This window comes from Filicampus tigris, chromosome 13, assembly GCF_054856515.1.
Source record: "Filicampus tigris isolate MCC_2025a chromosome 13, RoL_Ftig_1.0, whole genome shotgun sequence".
NCBI lineage: Eukaryota > Metazoa > Chordata > Actinopteri > Syngnathiformes > Syngnathidae > Filicampus > Filicampus tigris.
Genome location: NC_141229.1, coordinates 1,296,646 through 1,316,177, shown reverse-complemented (window position 1 = coordinate 1,316,177; position 19,532 = coordinate 1,296,646). Strand labels below are relative to the sequence as shown.

The 19,532-nt window shown below is 41.8% G+C and overlaps 1 protein-coding gene across 1 annotated transcript; it reads left to right on the top strand.

Moving 5' to 3' along the window:
* Nucleotides 1–5,588: 5,588 nt before the first annotated feature.
* foxi2 (forkhead box I2) lies at nt 5,589–18,718 on the top strand. Its single transcript, XM_086050460.1, has 2 exons — nt 5,589–13,174; nt 15,937–18,718. The coding sequence occupies exons 1-2, from the start codon at nt 12,472–12,474 to the stop codon at nt 16,488–16,490; spliced, it is 1,257 nt and encodes a 418-aa protein (XP_085906586.1). The 5' UTR covers nt 5,589–12,471; the 3' UTR covers nt 16,491–18,718.
* The last annotated feature ends 814 nt before the right edge of the window (nt 18,719–19,532 follow it).

Sequence of the window (19,532 nt, the reverse complement as noted above, 5' to 3'; positions counted from 1 at the left end):
TTGATATATGCGACAAACGTGAGCTTTATTTCACACTGTATTTAGTGATATCACCAACATTAGCAGAACTATTTTTAACACCCTCTACAATGTAATCTCATGAACTAATAATGCACGGCTGCCTTTTTAATTGCCTCTATTATTAAAGTTGGCCATTTAATTGAGCTCACAGGGTTTATTCAATAATGAAACGTGTCTTTCTGGAACTTCGGAATGGAGCTTAATTAGATGAGCGGCACTAATTTCAGGAATTTGTCTGACTCCCCTCCAATCTACTTCACAGAATAGTTAGAAAAAAACGTATTTGTGCTGTTCAAATAGAAAAAAAATATATACAGTAGATAGAGTGATTGCTTTAGAGGAAGGAGAAGAAAAAGACAACATAGGTGGCGTCAAGTGAGCCAGATCTTAAAAAAAAAAAAAAAATCAACAAAGAATCCAAGTGAAACTCGGAAAAAAACATTGGGACATAAAAGCAAAGTGACTCAAAAGCAGCAAAAAATATATATTTTTAGGGGGTGGTTGGAAGGGATTCATGACAATTCATAAATCAAGGTAGCACTAGTGTTCAGAAAAAGGCCGATCGAATAACCTGAACCACATGTTTCTTCACTAAGTTGAAAGACGTGGGAAATTTCTATTATCACTACTATAAAAACTGTTTAAAAAAATAACAAAAACAAAAAAAAATTAAAACTATTATCTCTGCAAAAGGCAATTTTCTTTTGTCAGCTCTCATTTAATGATGTACCTAATAAGGTGTCCGGCTAGCAGATGTTTTGGAAGGGAGGCAGGAAGTCGCACCATACCGATAAAAAGGCAAAGGAGTAATGAAAAGCTACAAAATAAAAGATAAGTAGTCTTGCTGGATGAATGAATGAGCAAGAGCTATGCAGAAAGTGGGTGGAGATAGCAGTGTTGCGGTTTGAGTCGGGTGATAGGAGCACAAATGTTGTTTGTTGTCTTATCTGACCAAAAAAAAAAAAAAAAACTCACAGAGGAGAGAGAGATGAAGGTCATGTCCACTGATGATGTTGTTCTTGGACATTTAGCCTTCACCTGGCTTTAATAAATTATTTTCTTTTCTTTTTTTACATGTCCCAAAGCTGCTAGTTGGTTGTCCCAAAGCTGCTATTTTGTTGGCGCCCTGGGTGAAATGAAATGTTTGCACATTCTGTTTACAAATCAAATCAAGCGACTGTGAAATCTTCCTCAAGAGAAACGTGTAAGACTGTTTCTTTGGTTTTTCAGCCTTGTGGTTTTTGTTTTTGGATGTTTCTACTAAATAAATATCCTTTTCGAAACTGGCCACATCACAGAAACCATTAAGAGTGCTTTGATGGCTTACCAGAAACTTTTTAGAAGTAAAACTACCTTGAAATGCCGTTGCATTTTTGAACCAATCAGATTTTTCCCCACGATTAAGAGAAACAAGTTGCTTCGGTGGTTAGCGTTTTTTTTAGTTTTACCGCTCGACATCCACAGACGATGCTCTGCCAAAACTGTGAACGAAAGTATGGAATTTGTGTGGCCATTTGTTGATGATAAGGATACTTCCTGGTTCAATATTGCCATAACGTAATATACAAACCAAAAGCTGATTTATTTTGATTTCTGGGGTGGAGGATTTCAGCCAATCAAATTTAAAGTTGAATTAACTAAAAACTTCTAACCAAACTCACAAACTAAAAGCCTAACTTGCAAACATCTAAGTAACTAAAAGCCTAACTAAAGAACTAATGGAAAAACCCAGCAAAAAATCCAACTAATTCACTTATCAACAAACAAATGAAAAAAAACTAACATACCTAACAAATTAACTAAAAATCTTACAACTCAAACTGACCAACCCAAAAAGTTACAATGTAACTGAAAACCTAACAGCCTCACTAACAAACTAAAAACTTAAGGATAATAATAATAATAATAATAACGATCTAAGAACTTAACTAACTAACTCAGCATAACATACCTTTGCAAACATCCAAACAAGCAATGAACAAAGTAACAACCACTTAACTAATGAAAAAAAAAACACAAAAAATCTAACTGAGTTAGCTATGTGAACAAACGAGCGGAAAACCTAACAATCCAACGAATGAACAAGAAACCTTAATTAACTAATGAAAAAACAAGCTAAGTAACGAGCAAACCAATTAAAAAAAATTCTGCAAAGTAAAACTAGCAAACTCATTAAAAACCAAACTAATCTGTGCTTTAACTATTGGCCTCCACTTACGTTGACACTGTCTCAATGAATCACTTGAGTCAGCTAACCAAATGATCGAAACGTGACCATTGACCAATATGAATAATCCCGACAAACAAATCCAGGACAAGAACAACCTCATTGCACCCGGCCGGCGTAGGAAATAAGAAAAGATGCGTGTTTGTTAGAAAACACGACAACTTTCTGACACTCGCAGACATAAAATGTGTCTGTAAAGCCGAAGGCCATTTTCTGCAGGCCGCGTGCTGGCAGTTGTGCGCATTGCGATGGATTGTTTGGATTCTACCGAGTGGCGGTGTGCAAGTTTAAAGCAAGCGTCGCGGTTATTTACAGCGGGACAAATTGTACTGTTGGTGTCAGAAGAGAACCAAGACGAGTGGACTGTGTAGACAGGCCAGATTTAATAATTGAAGAAGTAGCGTTTGGGGGAGTGGGGGCGGGTTCTGTGTGGCAGAGACACACATCATCCCAGCTTGTGCCTCAAGTCCAAACAAAGCGTCGCCAGCTCTGAGGACGGTGGCTGCGTTCAAGGCCTTTTAAAGCAAAGTAGCGAGCCCCGGGTGCCCGGATTGGTCGGACCGAGTGTTTGACACAGTGCAGGACTTCTTCGCGTCGCGCCAGCGCTGCCCTGTTTTGACAGGAAATTCTCTTCGGGATGGTCTGGGATGGCTCACGCGTACGCCAGTGGATGCCCCGACCGGTAGACACACAGAACCAGCGGGAAACTTTGCTCATGAACCCAAATGGGCTTTTCTACTCAACTTCACGTCCCCCAAAAAGTAAACAATTGTCAGCGACTGGAGTAACTCCGCGCGCGGTTGTGCCCCGAAGTCTGGACCACTTAAGGTTCATAAGAGAATTTAGGACATTTTAGAAAAACTGATTTATATCATTTGTTTTGTCCAGCGCCACCATCAACAGTACACTTTTTGGGAGACATTGTTTGTCATGTGCTATTTCTTGCGCAACCATGTTACAGATAATCAGCCACCTACTGTACACATTAAAAGGGTTGCAAATCAATGTTAATGTTGGAGTTTTTACTCGGGAATACATACTAGTGTTAGCTGCTATGCAAAGTGATCAAGATCAAACTTAGCTGATAATATGAATAGCAGAGTTGCACTGGGTTGAGTGACACACTACATCAGAACTGAAAACATTGCAAAAGAATTATTTGAAAGGTCATGTGTAGAGCTAAGCTCATTTACCTAGCAAGTGCATGTTTGTGTACTTTATGCATGGTGAATGTGAAATTTCTTGGAGGCAGCAGAAAATGTCCTCCAATTCTGGAACGACCCTGAAAGGTTTCTCCACCACCAAATTAGATCTTCATTAGACATGTGAAGGTCCTTCTTCCGTCTATCAATAATTCACTTAAAAAAAACACACACACAAAAAAAATCAATACGCATTTGTTGTCACCTTTGAGCAGGAAAACACAAAGAACACTCGTGAGCTACTTTGTGTTGGCTAATAGCTGTTGCGTTTATGTTTTGTTTGGTCATCGGTTAATCAGTTTTCAACTACAAACTAACCAAACAAATAATCTCACAAACCAACAACCTGAATAATGAGTTACAAACCAAATACTAGACTCGCTAAAAAACAAAACTAACTAGCTAGCTAAAATCCTAAGTAACAACCTAACAAAGTAACATGCGAACGACTTAACAACCAATCTTACTCATTAACTCATTAACTCATCTGTATAACAATATATCAAACTAATAAATAAACAAATATTTAACAAAAGAAAAAGCATGAACCTATAGCCACGTAAAAACAAACTATGACATCAATGAGAAAATAATGGGAATCCATAATCTGCTATCATTTAATGCGCTTTGATGATAGAATTCCAAAGGGCAAAGCGTAGGAGGAAGCGTAGAAGGAAGCGCCGCCAAGCACCCCCACGTGTCATTAGCGATTAGCGCTCGTGTTGTTTTGCGGAGTTTGCGGTGACCTTGAAGCTCAATGGACCTCCTGCTCTGACATGTGCAGGTAAGGAAAACCTCGGCCAGGAAGACACAAAGATAAGATTGAAGTGTGACAAAAAAACGGTTTCATTTTTTAAAAAATTTATTTAATGATGTTGTTACGGCAGGTTTCATAAAGTATAACATTATATAGGGCTATTTTTATCATTTAAAAAGTCTTAATAATTTCAGGGGTTTTTTTTTCGAGAGGCTTGAACAGATGAACTCCATTCAGTTCTGTGGGGAAAGATCAGTTTTCAGTTACTTGCGTGGTCAAGGAACAAATTAAGACTCGGAATTGCCAGAGTGAGCGCATAATGAAAGGAGAATTGAGAGAGATGGATGGAAAAGATGAGGGAGGTGTGGATGATGGAGAGATGGACGGTGGACAGACAGACGAGAGAATGACGATGGAGGGCAGGAAATGGACAAGCTGGTGGAGAGATCAATAGATGTACTGGATGGACTACTGGATGATGGATGGATGGTGGACGGATGCATGAGCAGATGAACTAACAGATGGATGACGGACAGTCGGATGGGCAGAAGGATGGACGGACGTGGATGGAGGACTTGACGGACGGACGGATGTCTATGGAACCCGCAGTGAGGTCACGTTGACACTTGGTGTCAGTGGAATTGAGGGACGTCTCGTGTTCTCAGCTGCTGTCAGCGCTGTCATCCGACCCCCCTCGCAATCTTGTCCAGACATTCACAATCGCTGCCAGATCCCGTTGGTAGCGACTTCATTGGAAGCTGGTCCGCAGCCCAGAGTCATCAGTCAGTGGAACAAAGCCCCCCGCCCTCCCACTCCCCAACCCCGCCGCTCTGTCCGGTCCGAGCCTTTCATGGACACATAAAAGACCCTCGGAACCAAACGGAGCCTCCGATTGGCTGGGAAAGATAAGGCATCATCAATCAACCGCGCACAAACAACGTCAGGATGCGAGAGACTTGAGGCAAATACAACAGCGCTCCGTACACTACAAGAGCACTTCACTCGTAAAAGACTCACGCTACACCTGCTCCACTCGTTTTACGCTAACACTACCTGCACACCAACACTACACTCACACTTAACTCACACTATCGGCCTTTTCACACTGCACTTAGTTTTCTTGGTTTAACTGTGTCCCCGCTAGTCTAATCTGGGTTTTGTGTTTTGATTCATGTGCTTTCTGGAGTAAGAATTAAGCAGATGAATCCATGCGTTTTCATCCACCACAGGGCGCTGCCGTTTTGTCCTGTACCACCCGCTGCTGTCGATTGAAATTGGCGTCAAAGTGCCCTCGGGCTCGCAATGCGAACGTCACGGCTTTGGTCACGTGATGTTTGAAATGCGAGCCTGAGGGCACTTTGGTGTCAATTTTAGTAGACAGCAGAGGGCGGTACAGGACAAAAAGACATTCATTCTTATTCTATGAATCCCATATTAATCAGAACACCACGTTTCCACAAAGTACACATTTTGTTGCAAATACATTTGCCAGTCATTTTTCTTGCATCCCAAAGCTCGAGACACCGGAACACTGCATTTAGTAACACTTTTTCCATTTTCTCCTTGCCGCTTTTTGTATAAAAACAAAAAAGCCCCCCAACTTTCAACAGACATCAATTATTTTTATTTATTTATTTATTTATTTATTTATTTATTTTACAGAATCAAATGCAACTTGGGGCCCGTTTTTTTGGTGTCACCATGTACAAGTCCGCCAGATCTTGTGCAGTGAGCACTTTGAAATCACTCTGCCAGCCCCTCTCCAATTGGATGACGTCACAGTGACGCCACTCCTGAGATGAACATTTTTTTTTTCAGTTCCAGATGCGCCGCGACGGCGAACCTAAACGTGAGCTGGTGTTCCGTCATCGCGTTGCGCTGTTGGCGGCGCGCTGCGCTTTGCTAAGTGCGGTGTGAAAAGACCTTTGCAATCCATTCACGACACTCCCACTACAGTCGTTCTACATTTACACTGCACTCACAGTTCACTTACGCTCGACTTCGCTCACTACACTCGCACTACAGGGGTGCCCAAATCCAGTCCTTGGGAGCCCCCATCCAGCCTGTTTTAGATGCGTCCCTCCTCCACCACACCTGATTGAAATGATCAGGATCGTTATCGAGCTCATTTGAATCTGGTATTTTGGGGGAGGGAGACCCCCAAAAACGGGGGACCGGACTCGGGCACCACAGCACGACACACACACGCTACACTCGCAGTTCACTTGATTGACTCACTGCACATACACACACCGCGCAGCCTCTTTTTGTCAGTGTGATGCGGCTCAGTCCCGCAGCGCTAATGAACTCCGACGTTGAACTCTGCCTCCACCTGCTGTCCTCTGCCCGCTTCCCACCCGAGTCTGTCGTCATGGCAACAGGCAGAGGGCTCGCTTAAGTGAAGGATGAGAGGAAACAAGCATCAGGACGCCACTGAGCCAAAACATCGCAGGCAACCTGGCCTCACATCAAGTGATAGTGGCGATGCGCTCGCTCCACAACACTGTGCGAGTCTGCATCGGTGTTCCGGTCCAATCTGATGTGCGCTTTCTCCGAAATGTTGTGTGCGCTCATGTGGTCACTCCACAATGTTGTGTAGCCTCATGTTTGCAAATGAGTCGCGTGTGACTTGCGGTTGCTCCGCAATGTTGTGTGCGTCCATCTTTATGTCCCAGTAGACTCTAGTGTTGTTTTCCCGCAATGTTGTATGCACCCATGTTAGTTATACGGTCACTCCGCAACCGCACTGTTGTGTGTATCAGTTATGTTTATGTCCCAGTAGACTCTGACTTGGTTGTAGATGTCCAGGTTTATGTTCTAGTGTACTCTGGCATGTGCTTATGCTTGAGAAGACTTGCGTGTGGGCACTCCACAACGTTGTGTGTCCATGTCACGTTCCAGGAAGCATGTTTCGCCGCAGTAGTCCTTTTTTAATATGTTTTCAACTCTTTCAACTTTTATTTGATCTAAATCGTAATCTACCAGTGAAATGGTTCAAAATCGTTCCAAAGAATGCGTAAGACACCTCCCCCTGTCTGCAGTCGAGTAAGTAAACTCTCCCAGTGACTATTTACTCTGTTTGGGGGGCGTCGAGGCTCTGGAGCCAAGAAGCCCAACAGCCAAGTCCTTAAAGAGCCAGCTTCTGCCAAGCCCATTAATTACCTCTTTTAACACTTGACAAGTCAAGTAAACCTTCTTCCGTGGACTTTCCTGGACTGTCAACTAGCTCAAGCACTTTGCATGGAAGGCACAGGACGCTAATACTGCGCAGCACCACTCAGAAAAACATCAACCTTTTAGTACCAGTGGCATCACTAGACCCTTTCACTGAGAATTTGAGGAAAACCGGCGCTTCGGCGATGAAACGATGGAAGAGCAAAAGGTGCGGGTGTCAGGTTTTTTTAAGACCCTGTAAAGTGAATTCAGAGTTACGTTAAACGTGTTTGAAGGTAACTGCTAGAAACATTTGGCCTTTGGAGAGCTTTTACATGTTGTTGCGTATTAATAAATATGACAAAAGCTACAGCCGTATCATATCGAATCCTAATCCCACTGAATCGAACTGAATCAAATCGTTACATTTTAAAATCGGCACATCCTTGAATTGTATCGTTCCCCATATATCAAAAAAACTGAAGCTTTAATCAGATATATTTTAATGGTATAAACATGAGTGGACTGTGGTAAAAGAAAACGGGTAGAACTTTTATCATGCATTTTTGCAGGTTGTAGAAGTGGTATTTACTTGATTGACAGGTTTCAGCGCATTCAGCGGACACGCCCATAAGTGTTCGAGAATGATTGGCATTTTTTTTTATCCTTTTGGCAGCGTTGTTGATAACACTCCTCTCTATGTGGTTTGTCAAATTTAGAAGACTTTTCTTTTCACTTTGGAGGGACTTTAAACTCAACACTTGGTCTTGGCTTTCCACTATAGTTGCCTTAATGCACTCCTGCATTTTTATGTAGCTCCATCTGAAAAGGTTATTAAGACGCTACAAAGCTAACGGATGGCTTCTTCTTCTTTCTTTGCTGGATTCACTGTGGCGCTTTGCTGCCTCTCGCAGGCCACTGCGGGTACTGTGTCAGACTCAAGCCTCCCCTGTCACCATGGAAGCGTTGTCAACACATTGTGACGTTGTCTGCGCACTACTAAAAGCTTGAAAAAAAAGTGTTTATCTGGGTGTGTAAACGTCGACATGTACCCCAAATAGATTTGCGCTAAATTAACTCATTGAACCGTTCCACAATGCAGCCTAATGTGCCAAGAAACAAACATCAATGCACCTTTTTACACACTAAGACAAACAACTGTTAATTTTTTTTATTTATATTGTTTGTTTTTTTTTTCATTTTACATGGAGCGTCCATAACCGCGTCCTATTATCGCTGTAAATCACTGTCGGGGGTTGCGTCACAATTTTAAAGAATGATATTGATGTGACCGGCATTGAAAACATGGTAGCATCGTTAGCGCTTGACTTTCAACAATATTCGGCACAAAGCATGGGGTCAATTTGTGTATATTTACCTTTATACTCCCATCTGTGGTAAACCTTGATTGATGTGATTCAAATTTTCACCAAGGACTGGACTGCAGTACATAAAAAAAATAGATTTTGAATACAAATCAACACAAAGGGCGCTAGATGTCAAATACTTTAAGTTGGCTTATGTGCTTTTTGTCACAAGGGTCAAAACTCCCAACTTCTCCTCCTCAAACGATAGTACAGAAAATATGTTTAAAATTAATCGATTTTAAAAATTAAATAAAGCTAACCAGGACGATTAAAACAATCTAGTTATTAATTTAAATTGAAAATGAAAATATAAACCTTGTGAGGACGAGCGGTTCAGATAATGGATTGATAGAAAAAAATGTATTAATACTCTCAAATATGAATGCAGTCGGGGTCAGGTGTCCTCAACCGTGAGTATATTTTTCGCAGCTTGCGTACGAATTTGATTGATTGAGTTGAGTTTACAAAGGGGGGCTTACATGTTTTAAGAGTAAGTTGCTGGAGTGTCCTTGATCCCTTCCATTTGGTTTTCCAAGTTCTGAGGTCCACTCTTCAAGTTGTGGCCTCAAGCCATTGTGGTGCGATGCTACCATCTAGTGGTTGTCATGCGTCATGCAGGCACACTATTACCTGTGCTTATAGCAACAAGGCTGTAGGGGGCAGTGTTGCCCAACGAATAAGATCCACTGACAAAACTGAAGGGGAGACTTGGTATGCTATTTTGTGAAAAATACATTTGCATGCTTGAATTGTTTTGTTCATGTTTGAGGATTTACCTTTTTGAAATTGAGAGCTACTTTTGGAGTACTGAATCATGTGAAGGGCTATCAATTTGATACAAATCATTGAAAGAGCAAGTTAGGCTCCAATGACCTTTCACTCATTCACTGTTCAGCCGTTTGGAGCATTTTGACTGACAGAATATTGTCTTCTGTGACAAAAAATACCGAACCTACCAAACGAAAGCCTAGACTCTATTCTTTTGCCATAAAAAAGTTTTGTCTGGCTTTGTCTGTTCTTTAATGATAAGCAAATGGGTTGGTTTTCACCAAGAGCACCGGTTCCTGACCAAAAAGGAGCAAAAATTCGCTATTTGTGAAAATGTGACTTTTTTTGACAAAAGAAATACCTTTGGCGACTCTTCACGCTTATTTTTAGAAAGAGCTTTTGTTGGCAAAATCATAATTTGCAAAACCAACAGCAAAAGGCCAAAGATAAGCTAATACAAGATCAAATCTTAATGAGGGGGAATTCAGCTGTTACAGCAGCACACAGCAGATTCTTAAAAAAAAGAGAATCGAACTAACAAATAAATAGAATAACTGAGGGACTGAATGTTGCCTAGGCCACTCCAAAACCTTGAGTTTGTTTTTTCTCAGCCATTTCCGAAGTTGACTTGCTGGTGTGTTTTGGTGTGTGCCAAATTTGCTTCCGCCTGACATCACAAACTGATGATCGAATGAACGTTGTCCCTCAGGATTTACTGGTAAAGAGCAGAATTCAGGGTTCCATCAATCACAGCAAGTCATCCAGGTCCTGAGTTAGCAAAGCAACCACAGACCATTCCGCTACCACCACCACTATGTTGGCAGAGCTGGGCATTTTACTCCAATTTCCCGCTCCGTTTATCGCTTTCTACAGTCTGCAGCCTGCATGGGTACCCTTCCGCCGTCCGTCTATCCGCCTGTTTGTCAGGCCGAACCAAAAAGTCATCGCCTATAAGCCGGTCCGCCAAGATTTGCGTGCAATGCTGGGCCCCTTTGACCTCAAAAGCCATGTGGAATACAGTCCAGCTACGCCACTGGTTTAAATAACCTGCATGCCGCATTGGATTTTCCAGCACTGGTTTAGCTGTTTCACCCAATTTGGGGTACTTATTTGTACCATTTGGGGTGTTTTTTTGTTGTTTTGGGGGGGGGTTTCAAACAGTGTAGCGGGTCCGTCTCTTTTTCGCTTTTCGAGGACGTGCACTGTTGAAAAGTTTCTTCTTGTTTTTTACAAGATGTGCAGACGCTTTAATGAGCGTTTAAAGAAGACATTTTACCGCTGGCCCGCGGGAGCCGTTTAAGGTGTCATCACTCCTCACGTTTGACAGGCAGCTGCTCTCCATATTGCAACATTTAATTACAATGTAGCCACTCCACCATAGCACTCGTAACTGAGCGTAATTATCAGCCATTAGGAGCCCCCCCAGTCTTAATTACTGCCACGTAAATGAGCACCTCATTAAATCTTGTCATACTTTTCGTGCACATCACACGCACTGTAGTCTTACTCACTTACTAACTAACCTTACTAATAAAACGTCAATCTTACCACTTTATTCCTTTTTAAAGATACTGTAAGGTGTGCTAACAAAGCAGTGTGATTTGCTTCATACTATTTTCTATAACTTAGCATTATTGATTTCTTTTTTTAAGATGTGTATCACAAATTTTCATGTAGGCCCATAAAATAGTTGATTTACATTTTCAAATGTAGATGATCTTTTTCTATGACGAAATTAACGATTTTCTAAATGACTTTTGAAAGACTAGCTTCATTATTAATGATATGGCGCTAGTTGTCACTATACATCATAATCAGGAGCGTCTCAATAAAATCGAGTGTCATGGAAATTAATGTCAGTACAGTAGTTCCGAGCAATACGTGCAACGGGGTGAATTATTGCATCGAGGTTTGTTTTCTTTGTTACTGGCATTCTCTAATTTTGTGGCATGCAGACATAATCATATGGATTCAAGGTATGCTTTTAAAGGGGGGGGGGGGACAGATCTACTTTACGATTTATTGTGTTTCAGAAACGTGGAAGAGTTTGTTTTGGCTCAAAGCCAACCTTTCAGGGTTTCCCTGCGGGAGGTTCGACATGTGTTTGTCTCGACCACGCCCCCTCGCGTTGTGATTGGCTGACGAGATTGTCGCTGTCAGGACAAATCGTAAAATGTCACAGATTTTTTTTCTTCAAGCATTTTATGAATTGCGCTATTTATAATTTTCCTTCGCTAGACATCATCATATTACTCCAAAGTGGTATGCATTTTTTTTAAAAATCTACGGCAACAGATCTACTTAAAAAAGACTAACTTATATTTAAGTATTATCATTATTATTGGCATTTGTAATTGGATATAAAAAAATCTACAATAAAAGATTGACGTATATTTTTTCAATAAAAATGGATATTTTCACTTTCTTGCAATAGACACTGTTCTTCTTATAATAGCTTTTAAAATGTTGTGGAATCAAATGAAAACATAATCATTTAGATCCAAGACATGAGTACTTATTCATTATTTTTATGATTTTGTAGCCCCTAATCTAAACGTAACCATATAGATCAAAGGTTTGATTTTTCTTCAAGCCTAGAACAACATGAATTATTATGGTTTATTTTTGTTGCAAGGGAAAAAAAAGTTTCCGAGTTAGTTTAGTCGGCGTGAGGCTCAAGCCGAGTGAAAGCAAACCTGTCAAGAGTTTCCCTGCGGGAGGTTCGACTTCAAAGTGACCCCCGGCAGACTTGCGCCGTGTCTCGACCACGCCCCCCTCGCACGGCGATTGGCTGGCGAACTTTTTGTTGTCAGCAGCTTCAATACAATTCAAAGAAGTTTTGCACGCCGCCTGACACTTGTTGAGAGAACCGGAGATAAAGAGAGCACCTCCACCTCCACCTCCACTTCCACTTCCACTTCCACTTCCACTCCCACCTCCGGCCGGCCGGCCTCGCTGCACCCCCCGCCGGGAGTGATGATCGATCCCGAGTCCCACCACCAGAACCAGCAGAGCCATCAGAGCCAGCAGAGCCAGCATCACTCCTCCGCACCCAAAGGCGCCCTGCAGGAGGCCCCGGACATGGCCGTGTACTGCGACCCCCTGAGCGGCATGTACCACCACCACCACCACCACCATCACCACCATCCCTCTCACCAGCACCCGCACCAGCAGCCGCCGCCCCCGCCGCCTCAGAACCTCCAGCCCCCAACTCACCGAGCCGCCGGCTTCGGCCTGGCCGAGTACGGCACCCCGCCCAGTCCCTACCTGTGGGGCGTCAACCCGGCCCCGGCGTCGGCGGCGGCGGCGGCGGCGGCGCCGTACCTGCACGCCGGCGGCCCCTCCGCCCCCTTCGGCCCGCCGGCGTACGGCTCCGCGCGGCCGTTCCTGGCCGCCGGCTCGTCGGCCTTCGGCGGCCCGGAGCTGGGCTGGCTGTCGGTAGCCAGCCAGGAGGAGCTGCTGAAGCTGGTGCGGCCGCCCTACTCGTACTCGGCGCTGATCGCCATGGCCATCCAGAACGCGCACGACAAGAAGCTGACGCTCAGTCAGATCTACGCCTACGTGGCCGACAACTTCCCCTTCTACAAGAAGAGCAAAGCCGGCTGGCAGAACTCCATCCGCCACAACCTGTCGCTCAACGACTGCTTCAAGAAGGTGCCGCGCGACGAGGACGACCCCGGTACGTGAACGCACCGCGAGCGTCGCGCCACCTCAATGGCCGCTTCACTGACTTACTAAATTAAAAATACAAAATAAAAAAAAGGCTGCAACTTCTCTACTTCTCCAACGCAACATCCAATTAGCTTGATTTAGTTTGAAATTATATTCACGGAGCCACCGTCCATCGTTCCAGACCCACCCGCGGTTGGTGAAAATCCGCGAAAGAGAAATCAAAAACTTACATTTACCTTCAACACGTTTACGCGTATTAAAATACTGTTTTATGCATTGCCAACAAATTGGAACAAAACAAAATGTCCAAATGTACAGGAAATTGCGGGAGTGGAAAAGAAGGTGATTACTATCACATGTGATACATTGCACATTCAAACATGCCAGAGTTGACATTTTAACATGAGAAATTAAACGTTCTAGCATGATGAACTTTACATTTTAACGTGATAAGGTTTCATGTTTTAAGTTTCAGGTTTGATACATCACATCACATTAAAATGTTACATTTTTTATGGCACATTTCACACCAGAAAAAAGTCTGTATCATATTTTCACCTAATACATTTCACATTTTATATCGATAAATGTCACATTTTAACGTGATAAATTTAAGTGTAGTGTGATGAGTTTCACGTTAAAACTTGAAATTTCACTTTATAACCTGGCAAATTACACGCTATACTGTGACAAATTTCACATTATAACGTAATAAATTTCATGTTACAACGTGATAAGTTTCACGTTAAAACATGATCATTTTTCACATTCAAACGTGATCAATTTGGCTTCCGCATTGGGCAAAACAAAGCAAAGCAATTCCTTCCGGTTTAGCTCACTGCGGAGTTCAGTGTAGCAATGTGACTTCCGTTGAAATCTTAATACACACTTGTTAGTTTATTTGTTTGTTTGTTACTGTATCATAGAAGAGCAGTTTAATTACATTTTGGTTAATAAAACACAAAAAGGACTTTGTCAGTGACCTAACCAGAAGGAAGTGCTTCATTTTGTTCTGCCGAATTGCGGAATTTAGCCATTTTTAATGTGACATTTATCATGCTAAAACGTGAATTTGATCACATTATAATGTGATATTGAACTTTTTTTTCCTAGTGTGGCAGAAATAATATATACACCCGCAGAAAATGTCAACCGATGAAGCATTTCATAGCTTAACGGGTTACAAAACTTCCCAAACACATTTAGACGCATTAAAACACCCTTTTTAGACACACTCTAAACCTATTCAAGCACAAAACTAAATTTATAATACCAGCTTTATTTTTCTAATCACATTTGTTGACATTTAATCAATTAATTTGAAGTCTTAACACAAGCAGTTCAGTGTAACAATGATGAAACTACACGTAAATTACATCAAAGGCTACTGTGTCACAAATACAATAAGATGAGATGATTTTGGAAGATCCCCAGAGGGGAAATTGAAATGTAGCAGCTTCACACGGCACATTGTTCAAAATCTGCTCTGCTTTAGTCTGTGAGGATTGTTAGAAAAAAAAAAAGATCACATGCCACTTGATCGTTCCAAAAACTCCTTGTATAGTTGCTTAGGATGTCTTTTTATTCTGTTTATGTATTTTTAGCACTACAATACATGACACATTTTTATTGGAAAAAAAAGAAAAGAAAAGAAAGTAATGAGGTAAGTAGGCGTTCTGCACTTTTCATAGTTTTGTATTAAAAGGATGGCTCGTAGATGCAGATTGCAAAAGAAAGAAGAAATAAAGAATTGGAATACTAACACCAACTAGACTCATCAATTCAACTTTTTAAAAATAAATGTCTAGACTGACATTTACTGAAATGCAAAGGCTTAAATATTTTTGACATCTAAAACGATTATACACACACATCATCAAGACACATTAGAATCTGCTTTATGAGATACGGTTAAGCATCCTCTGGTCTCTATCAACGGCGCTATACCAGTCCAACCGATTATTATTATTATCATTATGATGTGATTATGATTTGCTTGTAGTCAAAACCTACATGCGTTTTATATTGAGCGTGTTTCAAATTGTTTTCATGGCAACCAGATTGGACAAATCTGGCACTTTTGTGCAGCTTCAGGATCATCACCAAAACTTTTTTTTTTCAGAAGCCGCTACCGATATTAGGCAGGAAAAAATCCAGATAACCGATTCATCGGCCGATTATTTTACAAAGTATATAATTTACTTCTATACTTCTTTTTGGGTACCTTAATGCTTAAGAAAGATATGAACTGCAGGCAGAACGTTTTGCGTGACTTTGTCCTGAAAAGTTTGTTTAACTTTACAAAAGAGAAAAAAAAAATTGAAGATGAATTTATCTCTCGATTTAGGCCATAAATGTATGCCGTATTTAAGCAACATAACAAGCGAAGTTATCGGCAAAACGGGATTCATGCATGACACCCATGAACATTAAATCACATTTTTTTGACTCCCTTCTTTTCTTTGCCTTTCAAAATGAAAACTTAATTTGCAAACAAATTACGCAAACGCTGAAACTTACCCAAAACGTTCTTGCGTTTCCAATGTGAATTTAAAAACATGTTTTAGATGCCTTTCTCCATCTCCACTTGTTGCCAACGGTGAAAAGCAGAAGATTTTGCCGAATCGGCCCATGATATTGGGCGAACGATTTATCGGTCAGTCCCTGGTTATTTGTAGGGAGTGCCGTCGTGTCATTGTAAAATGGCTGACATGAGAGTAGACTCCAGTTGACAGAAATGAATGACAAATGTGAATTGTCACACTCCAGGCAAAGGAAACTATTGGACGTTGGACCCCAACTGCGAGAAAATGTTTGACAACGGAAACTTTCGGCGGAAAAGGAAGCGGAGGTCTGACCCGGCGTCGGCGCCAGTGACGGGGGCCACCAAGATGGAGGACGGCGCGCAGGCCCCCACCCCCAAAGCCCCCGACAGCCCCCAGCTGCTGGGCCCGCCCTCGCCCTCGGACATGGACGCCCTGAGCGACAGCCTCAAGACGCCGTCGCCCTCGTGCTTTAGCAACTTTTACAGCAGCATGTCCTCCCTGGGGGGCCCGGCGGCCCCCGGGGGGAGACAAGCGGGGCCGCTGGGCCTGCTCAACGAGCTGTCCAGCAGGAACATTAGCGCCCTGCAGGGCCCGTACCACGCGGGAGGCCAGCAGGACTCGGCGGGCTCCGAGCACGGCGGCGAGGGTCTGCACTTCAACCGAGGCGTGTACTACAACGCTTTCGGAGGGGGGCAGGGCGGACAGTTCAACAGCCACTTGTACAACAGCTTCAGCGTCAACAGCCTCATTTACCCGCGAGACGGGGCAGAGCTATAGGGGGACGCCCCCCACCGCCCCAGGCTACGCTTCCCAGACCTTTGATTAGGTACGGCCGATGTCCGAATTTGCGTTTTTGGTTGCTAAAGAGACAGTGTACCTAATGAAGTGGCCGGCTAGCGGACCTTTTTTCTCGTGACGCATCATCAAGCACTTATCTTCCTTTTGTTGATAAATGACATTAAATAGACTCGTTTGTCAATTTAGACGTGTGATTACGGTATGTTTTTTGCTCTCATTTAAGCATCTTTTGTTTCTTTAACAAGTTCTGGCTAAGAGCAAAGCTCGGATTGTTGAGCTTTGGCTGGATCAAGTTCAGGTCGTCGAAATATAGTTCCAGTATGTTGAACTTTGGCTAGCTAAAATTTGGAGATGTCGAGCTTTAGCTAGATGAATGTTCGACAATGTGGGCTAGATTACGTTTGAAGATTTTCGGATTTGGCTGGATCAAGTTAAAATATGTCGAGCTTTTGCCAGATAAAGTTCAGATTAGTTAAACTTTGGTTGAAAATCAGATGTCGGGCTTTGGCTAAATAAGGTTCCAATACGTTGAACTTTGGCTAGATAAAGTTGCAAAATATCAAGTTTTAGCTAGCTTAAGTTCAGAGATGTCAATCTTTTGCTTGATAAAGTATGTCAAGTTTTAGCTAGCTTGAATTCAGGGATGTTGAATTTGGGCTGGATACAGTTCAATGATGTTGAACAATGTCTAAATGAAAATGTAGTTCGGATATGTCGAGCCTTTGCTAGAGACATTTCAGATACTTGAGCTTTGGCTAGATATGTCGAATTGTGGCTGAATAAAGTTCAAAGATGTGTTTTGGCTAAATAACGCTTCAATATGTCGAGCTTTGGCCAGATAAAGTTCAGAGAGTCAAGTTTCGGCTGAAAATCACATCTTGAGCTTTCGTTAAATATAGTTCCAATATGTTGAACTTCGGCTAGTTAAAGTTCCAATATGTCAAGCTTTAGCTTTAGCTTTAAAGTTTGCATATGCCAAGTATTAGCTAGCTAAAGCTGGGAGATGTTTAATTTTGGCTTGTAAAAGTTTGAGGCTGTTGAGCTCGAGCAAATTAAAATTTTGCTGTATCAAGCTTTGACTCGATAAAGTTCAGATAGTCAAACTTTGGCTAGATAAATATTCAATGTCGAGTATCAGCTAAATTTAGTGTAGTTCAGCCGTGTCGACCTTTGGTCAGATAAAGTTCAAAGATGTTGGGCTTTGGCTTGATTAAGTTTCATTATGTCGAGCTTCGGCCGGATAAAGTTCGGACGACGAACTTTGGCTGGATAAAGTTCGGTCCTGGAGGGCCGCTATCCTGCACACGTTCAGATGTTTCCCTCCTGCGAAACACCTGATTCAAATGATCAGGATCGTTATCAGGCTCCCGCTGAGCTTGCGGGATTTCAGAGCAGATAGAGATCAGACATGGTCAACTTTGGCGAGATAAAGTTCATATATGTGGCACTTGCGACAAATCACATGGAGTCATACCTCCAAGGAAAGGCCGTGACGGGGGCTTTCCAGATGTTTAATCCCCTCCACCATATTCCCCTCGTGTGAAGACGCAATGACCAAAAGACTTCAATGGCCGCCGCTTATTGAACTTGCAAATCAGCCCTAACCCCAACGGGGGAAGTTTTTTTTCAAACTCTGTGGCGACCCGACATGTTCCTACCTGCCGCGGTTGCCGTTTATTTCTTTGCAGCAAGGAGCATGTTTGGGTGGGGTGGGGGTTTGGTCGCCTCACATTACCTCACAGAGACGAGATGTCTCCTCGCAGCTTCGCTCGCATGCAGTCAACATCACACCTTGTGTGTTTTCTCTCTCTCTCTCTCTCTCTCTCTCTCTTTTCATGGCAACTTTATGACTGAAACAACAGCGCTTCGCCTCGTACGTACGAACAAACAAACAAACATATACATCTATTTTTCTAAAGTATAGTTTGGAAATATTTATGCTATTTATGCGCATAGGCATTGTTTTTTTTCTACTCTAGTTTGAAAACAACAGATGTGTACATGACGTCGTGGGTTTTACGAATATATATTATTTCTATAGCTGTGTCAATCACTACTGTTTGGTATTTTCCTCAGGATTCAGTGAGACAATCCTTCAACTTTTCTATTGTTGCCTTTTTCAATCTGTACACACACACACACACGCGTGCACGCAGGCAGTTCAAACTGTGATTATTATAAATAAATGTCCTGTTGTCCTAACATGACTTGAAAGTCATATTTCATGATTTTCATATGCCGTTGCTCCACTCTCTGCACTCTCATTTGCTTCATGTTTGTTTTGTTTACAACCATCAGATTTTCTTAAGCCCATTTACCCACAGGAATTTGGTATTAGGATGTGTTACACAATTAAAATCGATTAAAGTTATTTTGTGTAAATGATAGGTTCAACGAAAATAAAGACTAGAATGAACGAATTTCATGTATTTTATAATTGTACAAGTGCTAAAGACAATACAAACAAGAATGAGTCATAAATGGAAATAATAATCATTTGAAAAATAATCTATTCAAAAAAAGGCACAACTAATTGTTTTACTTAGTTTAGAAGTGACTACTTTCAGCCTGATCATGTGAAAGGTTATCAAGCTTGTTAAAATACTGTAATGGATTATTACAAATGTAAAAATGTAATAAAACACAAAAATCTCTTTTAAACCAAAAAGTTACAACTGTAACACAACCAAAGAATTCAAAAACAATTTGCGCTCAGTTGTTGAAACAGTTACAACATTAAATATGTATTCTCTTTGTAATGATTATTAGAATGTAGAAACTGCACACAAAACATAAAACTTCATGTAATTATGACAGTTATTGTAAAGATTGTTGTCGTTATTATGATACCTACACTGATTTTCGTTGTTGTTGTTGTTGTTGTTGAATTTACTCAATTTTATTTCATCAGGTGGTTGACTTTACATCTACTTAGAAAATGTATCTGGATCCAGATGGTTTTATTTTGTGCAACGAAATATAATTGAGGAAATTCAACACACCATTTTTTTCTGTGTGCGT